General features: G+C 43.4%; 1 protein-coding gene across 3 annotated transcripts in view; it reads left to right on the top strand.

Annotated features, from left to right (window-relative positions):
- Nucleotides 1–24,957, top strand: part of NME7 (NME/NM23 family member 7) — a 92,547-nt gene that overhangs the window by 66,833 nt on the left and 757 nt on the right. For all 3 annotated transcript variants that reach the window (XM_052794139.1, XM_052794140.1, XM_052794141.1), the window contains exon 11: nt 8,250–8,357. In XM_052794139.1, coding sequence (XP_052650099.1) covers nt 8,250–8,357 — 108 coding nt within the window. The remainder of the gene's footprint in view (nt 1–8,249; nt 8,358–24,957) is intronic.

Genomic DNA, 24,957 nt, shown 5'->3' with positions numbered 1-24,957 from the left:
GGGGTGCTGCTTGCTGGTCTGTTTGGTTTAGGCTGACATTCTCTGTTCTACTGCAGGGCCACCTGAGCAGAATATTTAGCAGCTGCTTTTGCTTACAATATGATAGACTGCATCTGATGTGCACATGGGACTTCCCTTGGATACTCCTACTAAGAAGTTTTCCCTTTCTATGTGTCCCTTGACTTCTCAGATCAAGGGACTAGAACAAGGGTGGGGCAGAAGATGGGTGAGCAGCAGTTCTTCATGTTCCCATGGCAGCTTTGAAGTTCCCCTATGTGACTTGGCATGGCCTGAGTTTTTGCAGGCTGTGGCTTGTCATCAGAGTGCTACACAGGAATTAAAATAGCATTGAATCAGGGAGAGAGAATAGTTGAGGAACTGGTCTGGGATTCAAAGATCTGAGCTAAGAGCTAGACATTGAACTTGTGATCCTTGTGAAATGTGTATTTCTTTGTGCCCCTGGAAAATTATTGTCTCCCTGTCTTGGTTTCCCACTCCAAAAAAATGGGATCCATTCTGCTCCCGTTTTCTGTTCTTTGTATCTCTTCTTATAAGTTTTCCAGGCCAGGAGCTGTGTCTCAGTATGTATAGAACACTGACAAGTACAGCTAGTCCTGAATACAGCAGGGGCTTTTAAAAAACAGTTGTAACACAAATAATGATTGATTCCTTCCATCAGAACAAGGCTGTTCACAAGTGTGTGGAAAGAGATGGCACCACTGCCACCTCCAAGGAAAAGCTTGCAGTTGGATTGGAGAGGCTTGAGGGCACAGAGTGGAAGGGAAAGCTCTCTCCCATGCTAAGTCCCAAATGAGAAGAATCTCTGAGGTTTGCAGCAGACTTGTGAGCTTTGTCTTCCAGTTTGTCTGCGCCTTCTGTTGAAGTGGATGGTCCGAAGTTGGTTCGGCTAGGGAAGTCTCAGTAGAATTTTAAAGCAGTTTTTTCTGCTTTGCAAAGTGTAAAGCTCAGATATCTGGACTGCTTTTGCAAATGTAAAATTCCGTCTCAAAAATTTCAGAGGAAAAGATAATTTATAATTTTTCTTGTTCTTACAGGGGAAAACTCAGCCAAGATGTCTGCAGACTAAAAATAATGTCTTGCAACTTCATAGTGACTTTCACTGGAGGCTCTCCAGATATTTTGCTAACATGAATTAATGAAATCCCAAAATATCCCTTGCAGCCTAGTATTTTTTTTATCCTTGTTTTACAGGTGAATTAATAAATGGATGAAATTCTGAATGCCTCGAAGGCACTCAGTAGTGGCACAGCAGGACCAATATTTCACCTTTAAAGCTTAAAGTAAAGCAACTAATAATCAAATTTACAGTTATACTGTGTTTTCTGATGTCTTGTGGAGTTAGTTGCTTTTCAGTTCTTAAATGCTTCCTTTTTCCAACTTGTCAAGAAATGTAAATATCCCTTATTGCACTCAGATAATACAAGAAGAGAGCTAGATATTTTATCTTTATTCCTATTTTGTGACCAACTTACATTTGGTATGTCAGTTATCCTCAAGACTTCACCATCCAATCTAGTTTGCACTTAACTCAGAAGCGTGGCTGCTTGCTCTTATCTAAATTCAGCCCATTGGCAAGGGCAGATAGGCACACAAATATAACAGTAAATAAGTTTCTGAGCAGGGCAGTTACCATTGGAATGCTTAAGCATCAACCAGAAGCACCAAGACTGGTAAAAATGCTATCTCAGGCTGGCAAATGTGCCACGTTTGCTGCCCACAGCAGAGAGTCTGTGGAGAGTTGGTGCAGCACCTTTGGGCTGCCAGAGAGAAGGAGTGGTAGGGAACGTGTAGGAGTGAAGCAGAGAGAATGAAAGTGCCTCAGGGGATGGAGGGTGAGAAGGAGACAGTGTAACAACTTCTACAGACTTGTGAGCTTCCAAAAAAACTGCCATCGCTGGAGCATGGAAGATAATTTTAGGTCCGTTAACAAAACTTCCAAAAGATACAGGGCTTCAGACTCGTAGTTCAGAGGTAGACTGACTTTAAAATAAACAGAAAAGCAGACGGATTTTTTTATTTTAATTTTTTTTTTTTTTACTCAGACCAGAGTAGGCTTTTGTAACAAAATAAACTATGGTTTTATTATTTGCTGCTACTGTTGCAAAACTATTTGATTTTGGAAGAAGGTGAGCCTCAGGCGCACTTTTTAGCCTTGCAACTGAAAATTTGGCTGCTGTTGCCTGGATCAGATCATTTAATTTGCTGAACAAACCTTTGCAACCACACTGTTTCAAGTACATAACTGTATGCGTAAAGACTTGGCTCAGTTAAAGATACGAGAAACTTGTCAGGACAGCCAGCAAGTCATTGGAGGCATAAATATTTTACCATCAGTAAGGAGAAGACAACCTGACTGTCTAGGTCAAATGCACAGTGCTCAGGAGATAGAAGATTAGGCTAAATATTATAAAGACTTTCAACGCAACCTTTCCAGATTCTTGAGAACCTGTGTATCAGTTTGTTTTGTGATAAAGATCAAAAGATGAGGGGTGTTTAGTGGAGGGGGTTAGTTTGGAGGGGATTCTTTTGGTTTGATTCTTTTTTTGTGATGTATGGAAAGTAGAAAATGCTATCTGATAACACTGTCTTCCTTGGAAGCGTGCATAAGGCCGTTGATACTGACTCCATATGTGTACATGACTTTGCTGCAGCTCGTGTGGAACACAAAGAAAGAGAAAATGTGTCACTTTGTCAACCAGAGACTTCTGTTCTGGATTGGTTTGTGAAATGTGAGCTGAAGGAAACCTATTGTATTCTCTTTAACATTGACCTGGTTTTGTATTTAGAAACTTTCTGAAGTACCCTTCAACAGGCAGGCCCCAGGTTTCAGGGCAAAATGTGCTCTTCCCCAGTTAAAGACTTTACAGTAGTAGCAGCACCATCTTATGTAGATTTTTCTCTTTGTAATATAGACAGAAGTCTTAGCACTGCACTTAGGGATGATTAAACGGACCTTGGACTGATGCAGGACTAGAAAATTGTGTTCGGCAGCAGCTGATGTTGAGTGTAAGGTGGCTCATTCCATGAAACTGGGGAACATAAATCAGGCTAGAGCTGAGGTAACTAGGGGGGCACACACATCATCAAAACTGGTTGGCTAGAGTTTGGAAAGAGTATGGGCTGCAAAGAAAACACGCGAAGCAAGCTGAAGCAAGCTAGCTGTTGTGGTATCATGCACAAGATCATCTGAGACCACAGGTTTCATTTTGGCAGTTAAGCCTTTGTCTATGGATGGGAACTTCTGTGAAGTTAAAGAAGATATTAGACTGATCAACTGAGGTTGTTCCCATAGTAACAATAATCTTAAGGTGCTTCTTAGCTTGAATAAGCATTACAGGAGATTTTTGTCTAGTATTGTATTCTGCATGACAGAGGCTGTGCTGCTTTTATCATTTTACCTCTTGCTGATGGCTTGTGTAGGAATGAATATTTTGTGCAGCTCCCTGCTGCAACCAGCAGTGTGTGATGTGACTGGTGCTAAAATCCCCTGAAAATAAAAGCCAGCTGAAGAGCTGTGATGATGGGAAGAGTGAGGCACTTATCCTACCTACCTTACATAGCTGTTGTACTGCAAGAGAGTCTTTTTTTTTTTTTTTCCTGAAAGGGCTTATCACCCTCCACTTACTACAGAGGAAGCTCAGGTGCCTAGCTTGGACGGGGCAGTCAGCTTTCTGATGGCTAAAGTTCAGTCAGACAAATTCCATGGTCAGTGGTGGAATTTACATTATTTTGTTTGTTCACAGTTAATGTGTGTTCTGTTCTCTTGACAAGGGCGCAGCTGGTCCTTAAAAGGAGAAAGGCAATTGCTTGTTTGCCTGAGGCTGGCTACTGCCTTCTGGATTAGTTGGCACCCTCAAGGGGAAAAAGGGACCATCTCTTTCATGACAGCAGCGGAGCATGGAGAACTGCAGAAGAAAAAAGCCTCATGAGTGCAGGGTGGGGAAAACAGAGATGGGGAGACCAAGTCAACATAAAGCCTTAAGAAAGAGTGATGAATGAGGAATGCCAAGAAGAGCAAGGAGCAGACACGCAGTCAGGGCTTGGATAGAGAAGGAAAACAAGGTGTTTTACTGGGGACTTAGAGGGGACTGTGTAGAGTTTTATTGCAGCCCAAGAAGTCCTCTGAATGCTGCTGGCCTGAAAGCAAACCTAAAAGAATGAACCTGCCCTGGGAGCACACTGTGGGTAGGAGAGAGTTTGATCACAAACTCTCTTATTTTTATTCTGCTTCACTCAAGAGGACAGTAACAAATTTTCAAGGTTCCCTTGTTCTAGTTCATGCCCAAGTAGAATGACGTTTTAGTCTGTAAAAGTTCCTTTGTCTGTTCTTGGTCCATTCAGAATTTGTGCTGTTTCCCACTGAGGAGGGAGGGAATGGTTGCTGCACAGAGTCAGTGGTCACCTCTTTGGCTTTTCCTTGAATGCCATTTAAACAACAAAGCATGCAGAAATGTTTAAGGGCAGTGGCCTTTCAGCCTTTCTAGATACCCAATTAAGTATTCAGGGCAGATGCTTTTAAAAACCTGGTGAGATTTTCTTGAAATCTGCAGTTTTGGATGGAATACATGTTACTGTTCTATATAACTTCCCATCCAGCCCGTGAAAAAACAGCCATTTGAAGGAAAAGCAGTTAATGAGCTTTGCTCTTGAGTATGTTTATTTTTCAGTCTGATTTTGACATATTACTGGCATTGGTGACGTTTTTGTTTCCCTTAACTTGTACAGAAATAGAAAGATTTTAGAATGTGCCAAGTACTTTATACAGGCAGTATTACACTGGGCACAGTTATGTGAGAGAGAGAAACATGAAATATGTGCATCTGTATCTTGTGTAGGACAAGGATCTTCAAAGGGCTAGCTGTAGATCAAAGCCCAGCCTGTGAGGTGTGATCAAATAGCCTGCTGAATAAGACCAAAGAGGATGAAGCCTTTTGGTACAGCAGTCATGGTTTGTTTTGCTGCAGACAGTGTATTCTTTATGTGAGGTGTGAGTTCATGGCATCCCCATTTACACATGCACATGAAGTTCCAGCGCACACTTGTTACTCTCCTCTCATGCATATGGTAGAGCTGTAGCTGCTCTTAACTCCTCCACCATCCCACTCTCAACTCCTTTCAAAAAGTTTTTGACAACCAGTGCACGAAACACATACACCAGAAACTACACTCAGCAGAAAGCTTCGGAAAGATGTTTAAAAGGGGATGGAGGGGTGTGGGGGAACCAACCCAAACCCCATTTTTATATTTGTATCTCCCTGTTGTTGCAGATGAGGCCTTATAAATAAAATGCTTGGCAAGCTTCCTGTCGTGGAGCAGAAGAGTATACATTAATATGTGCTGTGAGGAATAAGTTCTGTAAGGAACTCTATTCCTCCTTCCCTGAAACGTTCCCAAGATTTCCTTGTACACAAGGACACCTATATATGATCCATAGAGCTCTTTGTATCTCCGTCATTTACAGAGGCCTTGTTCCCTGAGGGTTCCTCAATGGTGTAGTAAGAAAGCAACAGAATAGTAAAACTTCGGAATTGACAATTATTGACCTTTTTTGGCTATGTAAATATAATCAGAGACTGCCTTAGCTCTTGTCCTGTTTGTTAACTGATGGCAAGAAAGGTTTATTTAGATTCTTATTAATCAGGTGCTTATAATGTAAAGTGCTGGAGTACCTACCTTTGTGTACGGCTGATCAGTTTCAGGAGGGGAGGAGAATGCATAGCAACCTGCATTGAAAAATTGAAGGAAGAACAGGAGATTGTGTACTGCAGCAGTAGGAGCTTTTGCCAATGTTAGTGAGAGTGAGTCCGAGAGAAGAAACATGAGGTCTTCTGTTACAAATTTGTGAAGTAGAAATCAGAGCTTAGGACAAATGATAAGTCAGGAGGCCAGAGTTGCTTTTAAAGAAAGAAAGAAAGCAAAAACAAAAACAAAAAAACAGAAAAGTGGGTTTGGTGAGGAAGATGGGTCAGGGGAAAACTTGGGAAAGTTTCATAAGAAGCAGCATTTTTGGACCTGTTGGAGGATGGAACAGTTTGAGCAAAAGAGTTTCATGGATAGGAAATAAACAGCATATGAAATATCAAGCTTTAGCTTTTTTGATCTGAGCTGTTTCTTGCTAAAGTGTTTCCAAAGGTTTCATAGCCATGATAATTTTTTCTAGTATGCCCAAACTTTCCTTAAAATAATTGAAACCCTAGTGCTATTGCTGGCTTCCTGACAGCTAGTTGTTACTGGGATCAACAGTTGTTTCAAGGAAGGCTTGATTCAAGTGTCACATAGCTATAGTTAACTGGCATGTGACTTTTGTTTCTCCAGCAGACTTTCTTATCGCAAGCCTTTAAAGAGGACCATGTAGAGGAGGGGTTTTTTCTCCTTGGGGAGGTTTGTTTTTTTTTTTAAAGTGAAATTCTTGAACTTTCCTCTGAAGCAAAATTTGTTTGACGTTGAGTGTATCTTATTCAAATATCCTTGACATCCATATCCAAAGATCCTTATGACCTGTGATGTACACACAGTAACAATGGGGAACTGAAACTTCTCCTCATAGCATGTTTTGGGTTAGACACACTCCAAGCATTAAAGCAGTTTAATTATCATCCAGGTGGGTAATAGATCACCATAGGTAACAGATCTAGGTTACTAGGTAACAGATCACCATAATTGTTAATTGTTATTACAGAAAAATATCTGGGACTTGCTGGGCTAAGAGAAAATCTTCTCTTTAAGGTCCAGTTGTCTTAGTTTAGAAATGAGACATGACAAGTGGGTGAAGCTGGAAAGTGGCTAAAGGGTGTTTTCAGATAATGCTCTTGTGAGGTCTTTGGGGACTAGCTTAAACCATTCACTGCCATCCCAGAAGAGAGTGTGCATCATGCGAGTGGTTCTCAACTGTACCTGTGCAAAGTTTTCCAGGTCAACCAAGAGCCACTACTGAAGTCACTTTGAACCCATTTGACACTGAAAGTTAAGAAATGCTTGGACAATCCAGTCTGGTGACTCGGCTGCAGGGGCAGTAACCTCCAGCTGTGACACCGAAACAAACACCTGGGAGTGGCACAGTGAAACTGTGCTGGCCACTTCCAAAGTGATTACACCCTAATGTGCCCAGTGCCTTTTCAGAAAGGGGCCGATGTAGGCTCTGTTGGCAAGGAAGAATGCCTTTTTTTGTTCAGTAGTTGTAGTGTGAGCTTGTCATCGGCCTGTCCCCTCACAGGCAGCAGTGCTCAGGACACACTCATAGATGAATGTCCAAAGGGTTTTAGGGAGGGAAAACTGGGTTAATGCCATCACCACTGAATTTTAAAAGGAGGCACACTGTGCATGAGGTAGGCTTGGAGAAGAGCTTCAGGGTGTTGGGAAGAGAGGCCAACAAGGTGTAGCACAGTTGGCATAGGAAAGGGATTAAAAGACAACACTGCAAGGTGATAGCGCAGAGAAGTACAGCAGGACTGCATTATGCCTTGAAAGAAAGAGCATGGTGGAGGGGAGAGCCAATGAAGGCAGTCCTCTGCAGTATAAGATGAGAGATATACCACAGAAAAGAGGTAGGGGAGGAACATTATCTCAGGACCAGAGTGTATCTGCTGTAGTAAGAGAAACACTCTGAGAGGCCAAGGAGGTGTTTGGCATTGCAGATGGAGAAGAGTATTGAAATGTCAACTTCAAAGTACAGAGGAAGATGGAGAGAGAGTCTGGACTGATCCTCAGAGGGGATTAGATGTTGGCACTGGTCACGGTGCCAGAGAAGCACCACAGAGCAGAAGCCCAAGAGGCTGTTCAGTAGCTGGGCTTCACAAATGCCGGGTTCTGAGGCAAGTAGTTCAGTGTTAGGGGAGGCAGTCTGCAAGGTGGTGCGCTTGTGTCTGGTGACTAAGGACAGCACATTCTGTGCTTGAGAGCTGCAAAGGTGTTAACATGAGCTAATTGTATTAATACAAGTGCCAAGAAGGTGTATCTGTAATATGAAGGGTCCTGCGTTTCACTCAAGGTGGCTTGACTGGCCCAATTTCAAGCAGTTAGTTTTCACAGTCTTGGTCATGTTTTTTCAACAGCTGTGTATGTGTGTAGTGCAAGCTGGAATTTTCCTCTTCATTTTCTTTTATAGCATACCACACATACTAATAGCACAATAATGTTTTACTTTATAAGATTCTATTGTGTCCATGATATAAAGGAACAGTGTGACAGTGTGGTTCACAAAGGTCTTTTGGTTTTCTTGTGTTTAATAGGAGATAGCTCGTCATCTCCGACCTGGAACTCTGCGTGCTGTCTTTGGGAAGAACAAGATTCAGAATGCTGTCCACTGCACAGACCTACCTGAAGACGGACTTTTGGAGGTAAGACAAACGTGCTTTTATATCATAGGAAGTTTTAAAGTGAAAAGCTATATCTGACACTGTTTTAAGCTGTTTGAAGTGTTTTATATGTGGAGTAGCTGTTGTGGAGACCAGTGATCAACTAGAAACAAAAGCAAAGAGTTTATTAAGGGCATTTAATTTGGTTAATTGTGATACTGTAAAAAATTCATCCATGCGGTTTTCGAGTGAATATAGTACAATGAAGAATTTAATGCAATGAAAGTCAAGAGTCTTCTATTTGGCTGAATGTGTCTTTGGGACTGGATATCAGCACCTAACAGTCCTTCTGCAGGGACACCTTCTTAGCCTTTTCTTGGATGACCATCATGACTCCTGATCTGGATTGTCTCTACAGTGAGCTTGCGTGGGGCTTGGAATATTACAGGCACTAGGGATTCGAATTCTCCAGATAGGGTCCAGGTTTATTTGTAGACAGTCATAATTATGCACATCAGTTGGTATTTCCTGTGTTTTATATTAACTTACTAATTATTAATTGATTTTGGCTTTGCATGCTTTCATTAAAGTCCAATAAAATGGGAAAATGTTAAATTAAGGGAGTTTGTAAAGACAGAAGTACTCACTATGACAACCAGAACAAGCTCAGTCAATTCTATGCCTCAAAACTAAGGTCTGTACAAGGGGGTTGAAGCGGTGTATAAGCATATCTTGGATGGATCTCTGCATCAATGCAGATGTTTTTCCAGCGCATGCATACCTTCTGTTTTACTGTCTACGTGTATTTGTGAGTGTTTTGCTGTCAGACTATAGCAGAATGATGGAGCAGCAAGAGTTGTCCTAGCTTGGATAATTTTGCACTGCCAAAATGGTGTTTTCATTGAGCAGAGGAAGAGCGAACTGCGTCACTATGTCCCTTCATGAAATAAAATCAGATCTGTGAGTTAAAGGGCTGTTTGCCAGGAAATTGCATCTAGTTTAAGGAATAGACTGGTAAAATTCAACACTGAGAATGGCAGCCAGTATCAACAAAGTTCCAGCTTTTTAAACTGTTTCCAAGCTGTCATTAAAAGTTGACAGCTTCTAGTTTCTGCCCAAAGGGACTGGATTTAAACAAGCAAACAGGTATTTGTCACCAAATGCCTAAAATCCCTCAGTCATGGCTTTTCAGTGGCAGCAGAAAAAAAGGCATAGCCTGCAAGGGAAAAATGAAAGTCGCACCAACACTCACAGAGCATTTTAGTACTTCAGCAGAATTCTCTCTCTCTCTTTCTTGTCCACAGTCTGTCTCCTTTATGCTGGTGCAAAGCAGGTATAACCCCATTTTGCTAGTTGCTTAAACTGAGTTTACAGCTACTGTAAGTGAGGTGGGTGGGACAAAGCAGTTGAATTGCTTCTCCAAAACAAAAATTGAGACTGGAGTTCTTTCTCAAGGTCTCCACTACATGTGTTTGTCCTTTAAATCCCGCAGCTGAATTGGAAGCTAATTTCTTGATCTAGTATTACTCTGACTACATACTTAGCAGTTTCCATTGCAGACTGGTCATTTTAACAGTCATTTATTGATTGTATTTTTTTTGGAGAGGGGTCTAAAATCTTTTTTTACCGTAGGCATAATTGTACACAGAATGTGGCTCTTCATCTGTAGTTTCTTCTATTAACAGTCCAGGTTAAGCCAGCACTTGTAAAGGACATCAGTCAATGTTCTTTAATGAGTAAATAAAGCAGTTTCATTCTGATTGTTTGGCAAATAAGCATTATAATGTAAACAATAGAAACCTTTTTACTGCTAACACTTTAATTCTTGGAGTATCTTTAGATCTGTGTTCTGTAAGAAATGTAGTTGCCTGAAAACTTAGGTAAGCAAAATAAAAATAACCTCTGAATTTGCTTAAGTGCAAGGGCTTGACACAACTGATGAAAAAGAAATGATACAGTATACACAGAGGTCATCCTTGGGAACGACTTTTTCCTCGGTGAGCTTTTCTGTGAGAGGAGCTTAAATCCAGTCACAGAAGTCTCATTTGCTGGCAAGCAGAAACCAGACCTTCCCCCCCCCTCAGTCCCAATAACTGTAACAGCGCTGTACATGCTGGGCTAGAGCAGAGTGACTGTGTGGCATGCAAGACAACCATAGAAGGAAACTGAGCCATACTAACATTTTTAAGAAGTGTGTTGTTCAGTAAATGGTAGTAAATATTTTCATTTTTTAATGGGTAACTGAATATTTTAATAAACTGAGTTTAACAGAGCAATTATTCTCAGCCTCAGAGGAGGTGAATTTAGAGATAGGTAACGCACTTGTCATTGAGGAGAATGACCTTGGCTATGTTGGCACAGTGGAACTCACTTCTTTCGATATGGAGTTAGCATGTATTCGTTACATCCATGTTTTTGGTAGGAGATGTTGCTGTTGCTGAGATGTTAATGCTGCTGTTGCTATAAAAGCTTTACAGTATCATTGCAGAACAACTGATTAGTAGAGCAGGAGTCTGGAGTAAAGTTTGGAGAGAAATCTGACCTACTAGATTTATACTACAAAGGTTAAGGGTCCTTTTTAAAACCTCAGAGAAAATTAATTCATCCCTAGCAGTCTCTTTCCTTTCTTCAGGTGGCATTGTTTTTTGAACAGTGTTAATACCCTGCTGCAGTTACTACCCAGTATAGCTCCAAAAACCAGCCTATATGCAAATTCTTGCACTCCTGTTTTGCTGATGAAAGGTGAGTTTGGCAATCTGAATTCAGGCACAAGAGTTAGGAACTCTAGAGTTTCATTTCTAACTCTGGTGCTGATTTTATCTGAGCTTGGCTAAGCCACTTTTCAAATTTTGGCATGAAAGTGTTTGGCTCTGAAATTCTGTATGAAGATGTTCTGATTTATATTTTTCTTTTCCAAATAAAATACTAAATGCAACAAATTTTAGAAAGCAAACTGCAAAATCATTATTACAAATAATGAAACAAAATTTCTAACACTTTTTTTCCCCCAATTCCTACTATATATATATTTTGATGGGGTTTTTTGAGGGGTGGGTTCATTGGTTGGTTTTGGTGTTTTGTGGGTTTCTTTTTGGTTTGGTTTGGGTTTTGTTTGGTTGGTTTTGGTTTTGGGTTGTTGTTGTTGGTTTAGTTGGGTTTTGGTTTTTTGGTTTTTTTTTCCAGAATAGGAAGTAGCTTATTTACTCTTCTGGAACCCCGTAAGCTTTCTTGGAGAGAGGGTGCTGTGATGTAAGCTTTCTGAAACTCTTGGTGAACCAGCGAGGTGGGCCTCAGGGAACTGTTACAGCCCAAAAGCAGGCAGAGCGGGTCTGATACACCATGAATAAAGATGTTTATTGCCTTTGATTCAGAGCTTCTGTACAACCTTGACCATGTTTGATGGCTGAATCATCCTTTTCCAGAGGTTCCCATTTCCCTCCTTACAGGTCTGAGGGCTGCAGAGTGGAAGTCCCAGTATCTCTGAGCTTGAATTGAGCCCAGTGGGTTTGTACAAAGAAAGCCTTAGCTGTCTGTTTGGCTGGCGTGTGGAGTACTTATGCTGTTAATGCTAAAGCAGCTTATTAGAGGTCCCTGCCACAGTCCTGACTCTGTTGTGGTCGCATGTTCTGTGTGCACATCTGCAGGGTCAGCAGTGCCCAAAGGACCTTGGAGGCAAGATGGTCAAAGGGACTGCTGCTGTTGCCACCTTGTGAATGGGAAGCTGAATAGGCTGGTCTGTGTGTTAATCGGTTTTGTGACTTTTGAACTTCCAGAACCAAACGGAGATGGAAAGGGGAGATACCTGGTTGACCTACTATCCTATCATGGGCCTTAAATGCACGGTATTTATGAAAGCACAATAAAGGCATGTTCCTGTGTAGAAGGGAACACACTGGTGCTTTCCTGAGGACTCAGTTAGGTAACCTTAGTGCCAGATACTGCTTATTTTAAGGTTTCTCCACCCTTCTCTGCAGTTTTCGTCACCCACAGTTTAAGATCTAACTGAAATTTGAAAAGTGTTTGCAATGGCAGCTGCTGTCTGATTGTCTGCAAATGGAGACTTCTTACAGGAGATGAGATAGGTAATTGAGGGCTAGATCAAATGCTTGCTGAAGTTAATAGCCAAACTCTAGGTGACATTGGTGGTTCACACTTAGTTGACCGTCACTAGGAAGGGCAAGGTAGTGACCTTTCTCCCAAAAATCATGACCAAGGAGTACTCGGAGGAAAGGAGAGAGAACAACACTGTCTCAGGAACAGCAAGGACTAATTAACTAAATAAGGGTCAGCTTGTGCACCTAGTTTTAGAACACTATATTTAATTAATGTAGTACAGCAGTTTTTCAATGTTTTTTTGCTAGACATCTTTTCCATGGACCTGGGAAAAGGAAAGTTCACTTTTAATCTTAAAAAACCCTCAAACAAAGAAACAAACAAACCCCAAAAGCAAATACCAGCACTTGCTCCCACCAGTTTGACCCTTAACTCCTGTCTTTGTTCTACAAACTACTTCATGTTTTAGGCAGTGACTAAAACATACCAGAATTAATGAATAACTCACTTTGGCTCAAGAGAGGAGGGGAGATGCAGTTGAGCCTAAAATGCAGCTGGTCACAATGGAAAAATCAGTGTATTTTCAGTTGTAAAGCTGTACCTGCTTCTTTTATTCCTAGTTTAGTGATACAGGAGGAGGGTGAATATTGCCCTGAAGCTTCTTGGATGAGCTCTTTGACTTACTGGGTCAGACATTTATTTATTTACTTCATAGACTTGTGTGTCCTTTTATCAGTAAACACAAATAGCTCAGAACAGTCTGTTTCCTCAGCCTTGCCATCAGTTTCCCATTTTAATGGGGAGAGGAAAGGAAGGAGGAAGTAGGGAAGGCAGTCTGATAGTGATGGAGTATTTATGAGATTATGTGGTTTCATGAGTGAAGGCTAAACCAGGAGTTTCTTAATTTTTCTGACCCTCTGATGTTACATAGGACACTCATTCAGAGCAGGGGTTTGCATTTGTTTCCCACATCCAAGGCAGGTACCGCTCTACCTCTCATCAGGTTTTTTTTATTTATTTATTTTATATAAAGCAGATACTATTTGGAGCAAGCAAACAATTACAGTACTCACCTGCATTCATGTTCCCTCTGAGTCAGGTAGAGCAAGGACTGGAACATGCGTGTTTTATATGTCAAGTAAGTGCTCTATTTAACAGACTAGAGACGGTTTTGCATTTGTGTCTTTCATGTACACATGGTGAAAGACGATTCTGTTTCTCAGCTCACTGTCTTTGACCTGAGGAACATTTCTGATAAATATCTTGTTGAAATAGAAGCTTGCAAACCGTTGGATCTGATGAATCATCATTCTCTAGGCAAAACAAGTTTCCTTGAAATTAGTCATTCCTGGACTAGTTTTAATTGAAGCACTTGATACAAAGTATTGTGGCTTCCAGACTTCATGGTTTATGTGCCTCCTTAAAGAAGTGAAGGCAAATTAAAAATCAGTCAGTGAAGGCCTTATTCACATCACTGGAAGTACAGTGAGTAAAACTTTCCACAGGAGGTGGTGCTGTACACACATCTCAGTTCATTGGGTCTCAAGTGGCTGAGTACCTTTCAGATTATGCAGGAATCCACATAATCTGCAACCATAAAAAAAACTGGTAGCCTAGACCTGCAGTTACAACAAAACCAGTATTTCTGGGTTTTGGCACGCTCTGCCTGTAAATTGTTGCTCATACTGTGCGGGTCAAGGTGTTTTTCTTTGTGAGCAGTTCCATAAGGGCATTTGTACTGCAGCAAAATACTCCAGGGATGATAGACTGCACACATCTGGGGTAACCTGAAAGGTCTCTCCACTGAGGTGCAGCCTGCTGTGTCTGAGCCATCCACACTAGCTTTATGTTCCTATGCCAGGGTGTGGGCAATCAGTCAGTCTCATGGGATTTGTTTGCATAATTAAAAAATGCTTAATAGTCATATGTATATATGTGTGTGTGTACTTATACATAGAGGGAGAGGATGCTGCTCTTAGTAAGATATGCATGAAGAAGGATTTGCTGTGAGATGGGTAAAAATTGAGTTCTGGGTGAAATAACCTTCTCTCTGTTCCCAAGGAAGATGCTGTTATTAGGTGACTAATTCTTCTAGTGGACAATAATGTCACAGCTGTTGCCGGAGTGTGCTTACAAGTGCCTTTGCGTGTTTGGTAGGCTATGTGAGAAACTGCAGAGGGGGGTGGGCTGTTGGGCCAGTTTTCGTGTGCCAACTGCCTCCTCAGTCTTGCCTCCCCATGGGTGCTCTTTCCACTGACTTCCCAGGGTGCTGCGTGCATGCCTCCGCATGGCTGCTGGGTGCTGTCAGGCTCTGCCTTGGGCATTGGGACCATGGAGGGAAATGTGTCAGTTTTCAGTGTCGCAGGCAGCTTTCCAGCCAGGCAGTAGCAAGGACCTCCTCGAGTATCATTTGCTGGCCTTCTCCCTTGCCTCAGAGCTATTTGTGGCATCCACAGACATGAAAATAACCTATTGAAGGGAGATGATTTTGCTGTTATCAAAGAAGAGTGGGATTTGTTTGTCTTCTGAGAGCTGTCATGATGGTTGTTTTTTTCCCTATCACTACTTTGAATTTCAGCTGTGCAGTGGTGTTCGGGAGTGAGGCTGGGGACTGGCAGACAGTGCAACGTACTGCTGGAAGCTGTTCTTTGCCTTGCTCAGCCTCGCACCAGTGAGACCGGCTTACTGTTTCTAAGGCATTTAAGCAAACGAGTAATATCATCTAGCTGTACAGATCAGCGATGGTGGTCTGACGGACAGAGACTCGCACAAGTTCTGGCACTGGAAGTTCAGCTGGTTGGATCCAGCCTTGGGGAGGTGGGAGGTGATGTCGTAAGATAAGCAGTGACAGGATGGGCCAGTTCAGCAGATGTATTTTGTCCGGACAAGTGCTGTGGGCAATGAAAACCGGCATCGTTTTCCTCAGACTTGGTATTAACTAAATGCTCTGACAAGTGTTAAGAGCCGTGCTGCTCCTGGGCTTTTGGTGCAGCGTGTCTTCCACTTGCTAGAAGCCAGCTGTCCTTGGTCTGGCATTCCAAATAGTGCCAGGAGAAGCACGCCTTATGACTCCTTTCCCTTTGCCTTTATTCAGGGAGGCTAGGGGGAGGGTGGTGTTTTAGCAAGCTGTTCAGAGTGGACGGGGGGCACTCACCTTGCAGCGAGGGGACACGGCGAATGCTTCCCATAACCATTTCCATAAGATCAGAGTCCTGTTACAGAAGCACTCTGCTGGCTGCCAGCTTGCGTTTTTCTGTTTGCTGCTTCCTTGCCTGCCCGCTGCCATTGACTCGACACATGGGCGTGCTGCAACGTGCTTGCTATCATCCACCCTAGAAATGCCTTTGTACCAGTAGTGAGCTGATCTGTGGGTTGAGGTTATAGTGCAACAGTTTAGGATGGAGGGCATCAGAGGGATGCAGCTCTGTTAAACTAATCTTTTTGGTGCATCAAGGTATAGTCCAAGCAATTTAATAAAGCATGTCAATGAGTAACTCTCAGAAGCGTCAATGTGCTTAGTGTGGAATTTGTGTATGTCACACTCGGAACAAAGGTCTCCTGCATTGCTTGTTACCGATTAACTTGTCTGGTATTATGCAAGCTGCCTCTACCAGCTGAGAACTAACTCTCCCCATTCACAGGGCAACGCAGCTTGTAAAACATTACACAGCAGAAGTGCATAGCATGGCAATGAACCTTTCACTGAGGGCATTTCAGCTGTACAGCATTTCCCTCAGGAGTCTTTAAAATATTAATAAAGAAGCCATTGTTTCACTCAGTCATACGGCAATTTTGCAATGAAGTCTTTTATTAGAGGCCCATACTGAGCTGCATAATCCAGGGTAAGATGCTTTTAATCATCTCCAGTGAAAAGAAATAAAGAGTTGGAGGGTTTGGGTGAGGTTGGTTTTTGGCGGGGTTTTTTGCAAGTTTTCATCAAAGCAGTAGCTATTTTTGTCTGTCAGTTGGAAACTTCAGTCTCTCCTGATACAAAATGATTTCTAGAGAGATCTGTCAGATAATGGTTATTATGATCCAAGTGCTTCTCCATTTTAACTTTCTGAGACTTTTTATCGAACAGCTGTGGGAACAGGTTGGAAAGAATCTGGAGTGTAGGAAAACTTCATCTTATTTGGTGGTGTTTTTGCATATCAGAGGATGTTAGCCAGCACTGGAATTCTGTCTCACAATGTTTCCTGATGCTGTATATATACTTGTACTGAGAATTAAGTAATCTTTTTGCCTAGGCCTATCTGAAGAGAAATTAAAATTAAAAATAGCAATAATAGAGGGATGGATTTTGAACATATGTTGGTGATTCCTTTTAAAAAAAAAATTATGGTATTATTAGGTCACTTGCAGCCTAATTTTGAACATAGGTTGTATAATTATTATACTTGTGGGCCAGACAAGCAAACTAAACTAGAAACTTGTTTAAACAGAGTTGTGAAATAGTTCAGCTCTTGTGCTTCCACTTCTGGGTAAGATCCGAGGTCCAATTGCCCCTTGTTCTGCCAAGTCTGAGGTTTATAAGTGCCAGAGAGAAGAAGTTAACAAGTGTGAACCAAGCAGCTCCCAAAGCTCTTTAAGTTTCACCTGATCCTGAAGGTAACCTGCGTGATAAACAGGGCTTGGCTTTTGGCACGTGTTCACGTTGCGCTGAGCAAGGTAATTTTGTGGAGGGGAGGTCAAGGCAGAGGGAAGGCATGACACTTCCTGATAACTCATCTGAGGCCCAGTTTGTGTCTTTGAGGCTGCTGCCTTCTTTCTTTCCCTCGACATGTTCTCACTTTGAACCAGGTCCTCTTTCCATTACCCCAATTCCTCCAGCAGAATCATAGCAACAGTTTAGCTGCAACTCAGCTGCACGTTGAGCAGACTACAGCAAAGAAGAGAAAAAAGCCCAGGGGAATAGCTTATACAGCAAAAGTAGTAAGGGGACACTGTAGTTGCAGAGTCACGTAGAAGCTCAGAATCTCCTTTCGTTTCTTGAGCAAGGGGTCCTGCAGCTTTTTGGGGGGTAAGGGAAGCACTGTTGTCCTGTAGCACACGCTGCTGTGGGATGCAAATATATTTTTGCTGGGATTCCTATTATTGACCTCAGCCAGTTGCACCTCCCACCTCTCTCTCAGAGGTCAAATAGGCAAAAGATTAGCTATATCGATACTTTCTGTGTAGGGTTTACCCCTTCCCTCATCAGGGCAACCTTATTGACTGACTACTGTGAACTAGCAGTAATTAAGAGGAGAATTTAAGTCAGCTATCTGCATACACGTGTTGAAATACATGTGGAACATGGGAGGCAAAACCCAAAGCCAAACATTTTAATATGGATAGAAGACTGTGAACAAGATTTCCTATCTCTCCTGGATGCTAACACCATGGGATATCTTGAGTTTAGAGTTTATCAAGTTCTAGAAAACACTTTTTCTTTCATAAGTACTAATAACTAATTATTCAAAGTGTAGTGTCATACCAGTATTGGTTTTGTGTTGTGATAATACCGAGAGCTTAGACACTGGCTGTGATGATCTTGTGCTAGCAGCTGTGCAAACACAGAAAAAGATGGCAGTGGTCACCTGAAAGGGTGTTGGCTGTAGTCTAGGTCTCCTCGAAGTCACCGAGCATCTTTTGGTTTCATTAAGAGCTGGATTCTCCCTCTTCCTCTTTGACCCTGAGTACATTGGCATTTAGGCAGGAATGATAAATCTACAAGTACGCTGAGATATACTGAGATACGCAGGCAAGTCTCTGAGCAAGAGGCAATTCTCTTCAGTGGCCAGAGTTGCTAAGTGGGCAAGTTGGCTTCTGCGTTGGTGTCAGTGATAGTTACTGCTGTTCTGCTGGGGAGAGACAGTGTGCCGAGACTATCCAGCCACAAACCAGGAACTGTGGGCTGTCTCTGGTAGCTGCCTTAGTCCAGCTATTCCATAGGAACTTGGTCACTCAGGTGTCAGGATTCTAGTCCTGTCATGACGGTACATGGTTTAGCACACAGCAGGAGCGTTGAAATGACAGAGGGCTGCTGAGACTTGAAATGAACTCTTGGCCTTTTCATACTGACCCGTTCCACAGGGGAATGGAGCTTTCTAGATTCAGTGACATTGCTCAGAAGGTACTTTGAGCGCTGCGCTGGGGGAATTTATGCCATTAGTTTGGTGGGATGTTTCCTATCAGACCAGGGAGCCACAGTCTACACAGGGGCTTGTGATGGTGCATGCAAGGCCACTACTTGTGGACCAGGTGGTGCTTTTGGTTGGTTGTTTTTTTCCAGGATATTTTGTTACCGTCTTACCTGTCATAATTTTCACCCTGCTGCCAGGTGTAGCCTGTTGGGTCCCCTGGCCAAATAGTACCCTGCAGATCTTGGTTACTCAGGAAGAGCTTTAAATGCTGGCTGCCTTCTACTTCATTTATTTGCTTGTTGCTTCCATCCTTGCTTGCAATCCATGATGTGGGTGGAAACACGTTCTTGTTCTCTCTTTGCGACCACTTCCTGCTCTATTGGCCATCATCTGGTAGCTCGTGAGGACCCTGACTTTCGGTGCTCTCTGAGTAGGCTGGAGAGCCTTAGCTCGGTATTGGCAAGGAGCCCCCATAATGCCTAAATGCCTGTGGCTTGTATGAACGCATCCAAAGCAGGCTTTCCTTAGATATTTCAGGTGCTAGTAGCAGGGGCCCTTTTCAGTGTTTTTATCCAGTGTTCAGGACATGTTTGCAGCTTGCATCAACATCTGTGGTGGTGTGCCTAGCGTCTTGTCTGTACCTAAGCTGACTGGTTCAAGGGCATCATACAAGAGCTCCACAGGAGCTCCCGATTTTGAGGCAGGCAAGTGTCCCTCAAGATAAGCGTGAAGTGCAGAGGCAGTGAGCCTGGTGACTCAGTGAGCTGCTTGGGATCCTTGGGAAAGCAGTACTCGCTGTCATGTTGTAGTTTTTCACATGTGATGGGAGCCAGGACCTTTTGCTTTATTTCATTCCAGTGGCTCTACTAGGCCAGCAATCTCTTCTGATGGTGACCAAAGATGTTGCTAAAGGAGGAGCAGAGCTCCTGGTGGGAGAGTCCTGGGCGAATATGTTCAGCCCGAGCTACTGAGCAGTTGGCTTATGCCGTGGAGTGGGGAGATTCAGTGAACCTGTACCTTCTTATTAAATCTAGAAGTATCTATACTTCAGAAATCAGTGGTCTGAGTCAGCACAGTAGTTATGTATGACGTAAAAACAACACTTTGTTATTTTAAGTAAGGTTTTGGGTTCACTGACTTTTCTTGTAGTGTTACAGAGTAAATAGCATAAAACTTGCTTTCTTGGTGTTTTGATTGTGCTGTAAGGAATTATTGTCTTGCCCTCTCATTTACATCCTGTTTGGAATTCAGATTTCTCTAATCTTTTATTTTATGGTAAAATTTCCAAATAGCTTCCCTTGCCCTTCTCTTTCACTGTATTTTTGTAGTTGAGCACAACCATATGCAGTGTTTGAGGTGACTGTGTTAACAGCATGTAGCATAAAAGCAGAATGCACTCTCTTATCCTGTAGTGTTTCTTTAATAAAACCTTCCATTGAAAAGTTGGGGTTTTTTGGTGCATAAGGGGTTTTGTCCCAGTTATACTTAAATTAACTTGGACAGTTGAAGTGCAAGTGTACGAATTGTTCTGCCTTGGGCAGCCTGACCGGCTTTATTTCTTACAGTGCGTGACGCTTGAGAGACAGGCAGGAGTGACTAACTTTCCTTTTTTTTTTTTTTTTTTTTGAACAAACTGCCTGGGACTAAACCCTTTTCAGGTTCACGTGGGAGAATAATTCTTTATTTTCAGAACAAATAATAGAGTGAGTAAGTAGACCCTCTTCTTTGACAACCATTTTTATTTCTGGACAGCTTGTGGCTGCAAGGATGGTATGAATCCATGGGTTTTCCATGTGTTAATCTAATGATTTAGTCATGTGAGTCAGCTGAGTGAACTGTAGCTGAGATGCATTTTAGGTGTTAGCAAGTGGGCTTGCTAACAGAGTTGGCAGGTTCGTGCTGATGTACAAACCAAGGTTAATGGGAAAAGAGGGATTTTTGGTTCCTCCTAGTGACCTCAGACTGAGAAAACCTGTAAAAAATTGTAAGACCTAAGTGTTTAGGGAGAGTGTACTGATGCTGAAACTTTAGGTCAGCAAAGACTCTCTGGATCATGTGCCTAGATACCTATGCTGAACCAAGGAGACACAGTTTTGTGGTGGTTTTGGGGAGAGGGTACTGGTGAGTGTCTGTCCAGCTGCATGAAAGGCACTGAGATGACTGACAGGCTCTAAATGAATACAGGGATGAAAAAGCCTTCCATCTCCCGCCTGCCAATTTTGGTTCAGCAGAGATGAGGAAGGACTGAAATTGCCGTCATCTTTCTGGTGATGGATGAGAAGTGAATCTGTGATCTCAGCGTATTTCCTACTAGTATGTCTCTCCGTCAGCCCCCTTGCTTCTGCCGCGAATGATACTAACAGGGTCTCTTATCGGAAACTGCCAGCCCAAGGGAACAAGGGGAATAGACCGTGAACGTTTCTCAGCGTATTTCCTGCTAGTATGTCTCCCCGTCAGCCCCCTTGCTTCTGCCACGAATGATACTAACAGCGTCTCTTATCGAAAACTGCCAGCCCAAGAGAACAAGGGGAATAGACCGTGAACGTTGAGGTACCCTTTCAGTGCTGGAGTTTTCTTTGAGGCAAGCTGTAATGCTGCTTGTATGATACGCTGGTCCTGTTCACGATGTACCTTGGTCTGTCCTGTAGACAAAAGCTCTGACTCCAAAGCTGCTCAGGTGGCACCTCTCATCAGCACTGGTTTTTGCTTTGTTTTCTGAGCAGGAGGTGTCTGTAATTCTTACACTTGAAATCTTTAGGACACTTTGTGCCTGTGCTGGGTCCTGCGTTATTACCAAGATCTTTTGGTCTGCCTTGGAAGACTGGCTGCCTCACTCAATTTTCTTCCCTTGGTTTTGTTTTGGTTTGTTTTTAATTTTGCCCAGCTTCTCCATGCTCTTAGGGCACACATTGTTCAGATGATAATCATTTGTGCTCAGCCAGGGCATTAGACTGGATTTTGTTACTGCCTGCTGTATTAAGTAAGTCCTGAAACTTTGCGGTAAGGTGTGGAAGCACCCAGAAGGGAGCGGCCAACTTCATTAATGCAAGTTTTGCAGAGAGCATGTGTGACTGAAGCAAAACTTCATGGAACTGAAGCAGCTCTCAGCTCCTCCTCGGTGAAGCAGTTTATAGGGTCAGAGCCAGAAGGTCACAGCTATTCACCCGTTATTACTTCCTGAGCATTATTGTTATTTGTCCCTGAACAGGAGCTAGAGGAGGCATAGCCACATACTATAAAGCAGGTAGATGGTTCCTGGGATCTGTAAGGAGAGTACTGATGTTAAATTTAATCCTGTTTCATCCCTGGGAAGAAGCGAGCACACCTGAATGTTGACATCATTTGAAGGGTGTTTGGGTGGCATCTGTGAAATGCATTTGGTTGGTTTCAGATCAGTTCCTGGTGTGGTTTGTCCTCTGCCACCTTTGGGTCCTGTAAAGAGACCAGAGGTGTGCTTGGCTCAGAGAAGCTGACCTTGCCCTAGGTCAAATGTGAGGCTTGTTGAGGTGTTCTGTACAGGCACAGCTCCCTTTTCTGTGGTTTACACTATACTCGGACCCTGGGAGAGAGAGTAACTCTATTTCCTAAAATACAGACTGCTTTGGAATACCCATCTGGACACTCAGTGCAAGTACCTCCCAAGTCCCGGATCCCCTTGGAAAAGGACCTGGTGCTTTTAGAGTGGGGTTCTTCAAGCTCTCTCCAGCTGGGGCCTCATAAGGTGGGGGCACCCCAAGTGTCTGTCTTGGTAGTGCTGAAATCCTTGGTCTTGGTTCTTCTGCAAAACCCTGTATGGGATGTCTTGTGAGTGGGGTAACAGGTGGCCCTTCTTTCTGGTGCTTCTTGTCCAGCACTGCCATGGTCCCGAGGGTGAGGTTCTTGGAGAGAAGGATCCTTTCTGTGTACCCACAGATATGCTAGCTCTTAACTGGTTTTACTGGGAGCTGGGTGGCAGCTGACCCACATCAAGATAATTATATATAACGAGAACATACCAGCACCTGGTTCTGAACATTATACAATATATGTAGTGTGCTGCTTCTGATGTCTGAGCCTCACCGGTACAGTCTGCGTGGATCTTCAACAATCCAATAAAAGCTAATTGAGGAGGAAGAGGTTTGCCGTAGTTTTTAAGTAAGCTGAAGTTGTTCACCCTGGCCTGGGAAAACTGGTTGCACAAAATCAGGGGCTTTTAAGGGCTAAGATAGCACAATGCCTTTTGTTGCTTATAGCAAGCGAGCAGGAGTCGGGCGAGGACAGCCTTCGCCTGTATCAGTGTGTGCTGCAGGGGCGGATCACTGCCTCACCCCGGGGGAGGCCACATCCCTCCGGCCCAGGTAGCGCAGGGAGCCGTGGGAGTTGATGCCGCTCTGTTAAACCTGCCCCATCGTGGCAGTTCTGCGGTGGCAGCAAGTTCTGTCGGTGCCCCTGGCCGAGGCTGGACCCAGAGTTACTACCTGCAAAGGAGCAGACTCTGCTGTGCTGGGCCTTTTTCTTTGCTCTTGACACAGCTCACCGCACATGCTGAGGGTCGTGCCTGGGCCCGTGCCAGCCAGCCACCCTTGGCCAGACTGGGAACAGAAACCCAGAAGTGCCAGTGCTCAGAGCTGTAAAACTGGTGTGTGTTAGTGCAAGTGTTTGTGCAGACACAGCCTTAAAGGTTCTTGTCCTTAAATGTGCGTGTCTCTTGCTCGCTCTGCTTTATATTTTATTAGTATTTTTGTGTGTCTCTGACCTTGAAATGTAGGTGTCCTATATCAACAAGAAGGGGAATAAAAATTCACTTTTAATGGCTACAATTACAGTTAACTGTGTTGAGCCAATCTGGCAGAAAGAACAGGTTCAAACTGGCAGTTTATAGGGAAAGGGCCTATTAGGCAGTAGGGAAGGCCATGCCTTCCTGAGGAGAATAGCTTTTACATAGGCAATACAGCATAGGTTAAAAAAAAAAAAAACAAAAACAAAAAAAACAAAACCACAATCTTGAAAGCAATGCAAATTTTAAATTAGGTTGATGAGATGTCACATCTTCCCCCCCCGCCTTAGCTTTTGACCAGCCACTTACTTTGCATAGCAAGGCTGTGTCAGCAGCGGTTTGTGAAAGGCTTTTTTAGTATCGAGCCTGCTGTGTATCAAAAGTACCGGCACCATTGGGCGAGCTGGCTGGCCAGGCAAAAGCCTGCACCTGCTTGTGGTGGGAGGGGGGGGTTGGGTTGGTGGATAGGGTTTTTTTTGGGGGGGGGGGGGGGGGGGGGGGGGGATGTTGGTTTGGTTGTTAGGTGTGGTTTTGTTTGTTTGTTTTTCCCTAACCATCTTGCAGCCTTTTAATGCTGTGTCTCTACTAGGGCTGACAAATTACAGCAGCATTTCCCCTGGGGTGGGGACATGCCTGGCTGTGTGTGTTGTGGGGGTTGTCTGGGGGTGGAGGCGGCCCTTTGGTAGCAGAGTTGCCGTGAGGCCTGTGAATAGTTGGGCCTTTTCAGTGGGTGGCTGCAGGGTGTGTGGCTAGGGTAGCTACTGCCATTACTGCCTAGTTAATTAGTGATCAGGGCAGGCCATCCTGCTTTCACTGATTTGGTACTAGAAAGTGATTGGGGGAGGGGTAAAGGTTTGTTTTTGCTTTATTTCATATGCTATTACTAAGCGTACCTTATATGACCCCCCCCCCCCTTTTGACACTTGCTCACTGAAGGCACCGTACATTTTCTACAACGTTTGTCCCATCCCCTGGCATCAGCCGTCAACTTTATTATGAGTTCATGCTTGGAGTTTGCGCTTATATAGTAACTTTAAAGGAAGTAGGTTATCTAACCATGAGTTGGGTCTTTTATTTATAAAGCAGTTCAGAGTTGGGTTTTTCTCTGTTGCTGTTGGTGTGGTTGGTTGTTTTTTTTTTTTTTAAACTGCCACAGGCTGTGCACCTAAGACGTGAATTGTAGGGGCAGTTGATCCTAACAAACCTTGAGCCATGCACACTACCCTCCCCCCCCCCCCAAAACAGCAGCACTAGTACACCCACCAACTGTTGGGAGCCAAAATGGCTCAGCTTTCCTGCAGCTCTTGTGCAAGTGGAGCTTGCTTTGGGGAGTATTTTAGTGCTTTAATGACAGCGTCTTTGTTAAATCCTTGCTGCGCTATAAACATACAGCAGCAGTGAAACGGTTGCAGGTGAGATTTCCTCCAGCTCCTGGGGAATAGCATGAAACAGCCAAAAGCATACGCTAACTGCCATAGCCTACCGTAACTGCGCTTTTCCTTCTAGCAGATGGCAAAAAGTTCAGCAGCTTGCTTTTCCAGTATCGTGCATTCCGATGAGAAAGGCTTCATCAAGCAGCTTGCTCTAGGATAGTCATGTTTTGTTACTTTACACAGAGAAATTCTCCCTGGTAATCTGCATCATACAGCATAAAGTGATCTTGGCTCCTGCAGGAAGCCAGCTGCCACATTTGTCACATCAGAGCAGC

The sequence above is a fragment of the Harpia harpyja genome, chromosome 8, assembly GCF_026419915.1.
Source record: "Harpia harpyja isolate bHarHar1 chromosome 8, bHarHar1 primary haplotype, whole genome shotgun sequence".
NCBI lineage: Eukaryota > Metazoa > Chordata > Aves > Accipitriformes > Accipitridae > Harpia > Harpia harpyja.
Note: the sequence above shows the minus strand (reverse complement) of the source record. Positions and strands in the feature narration are given on the sequence as shown.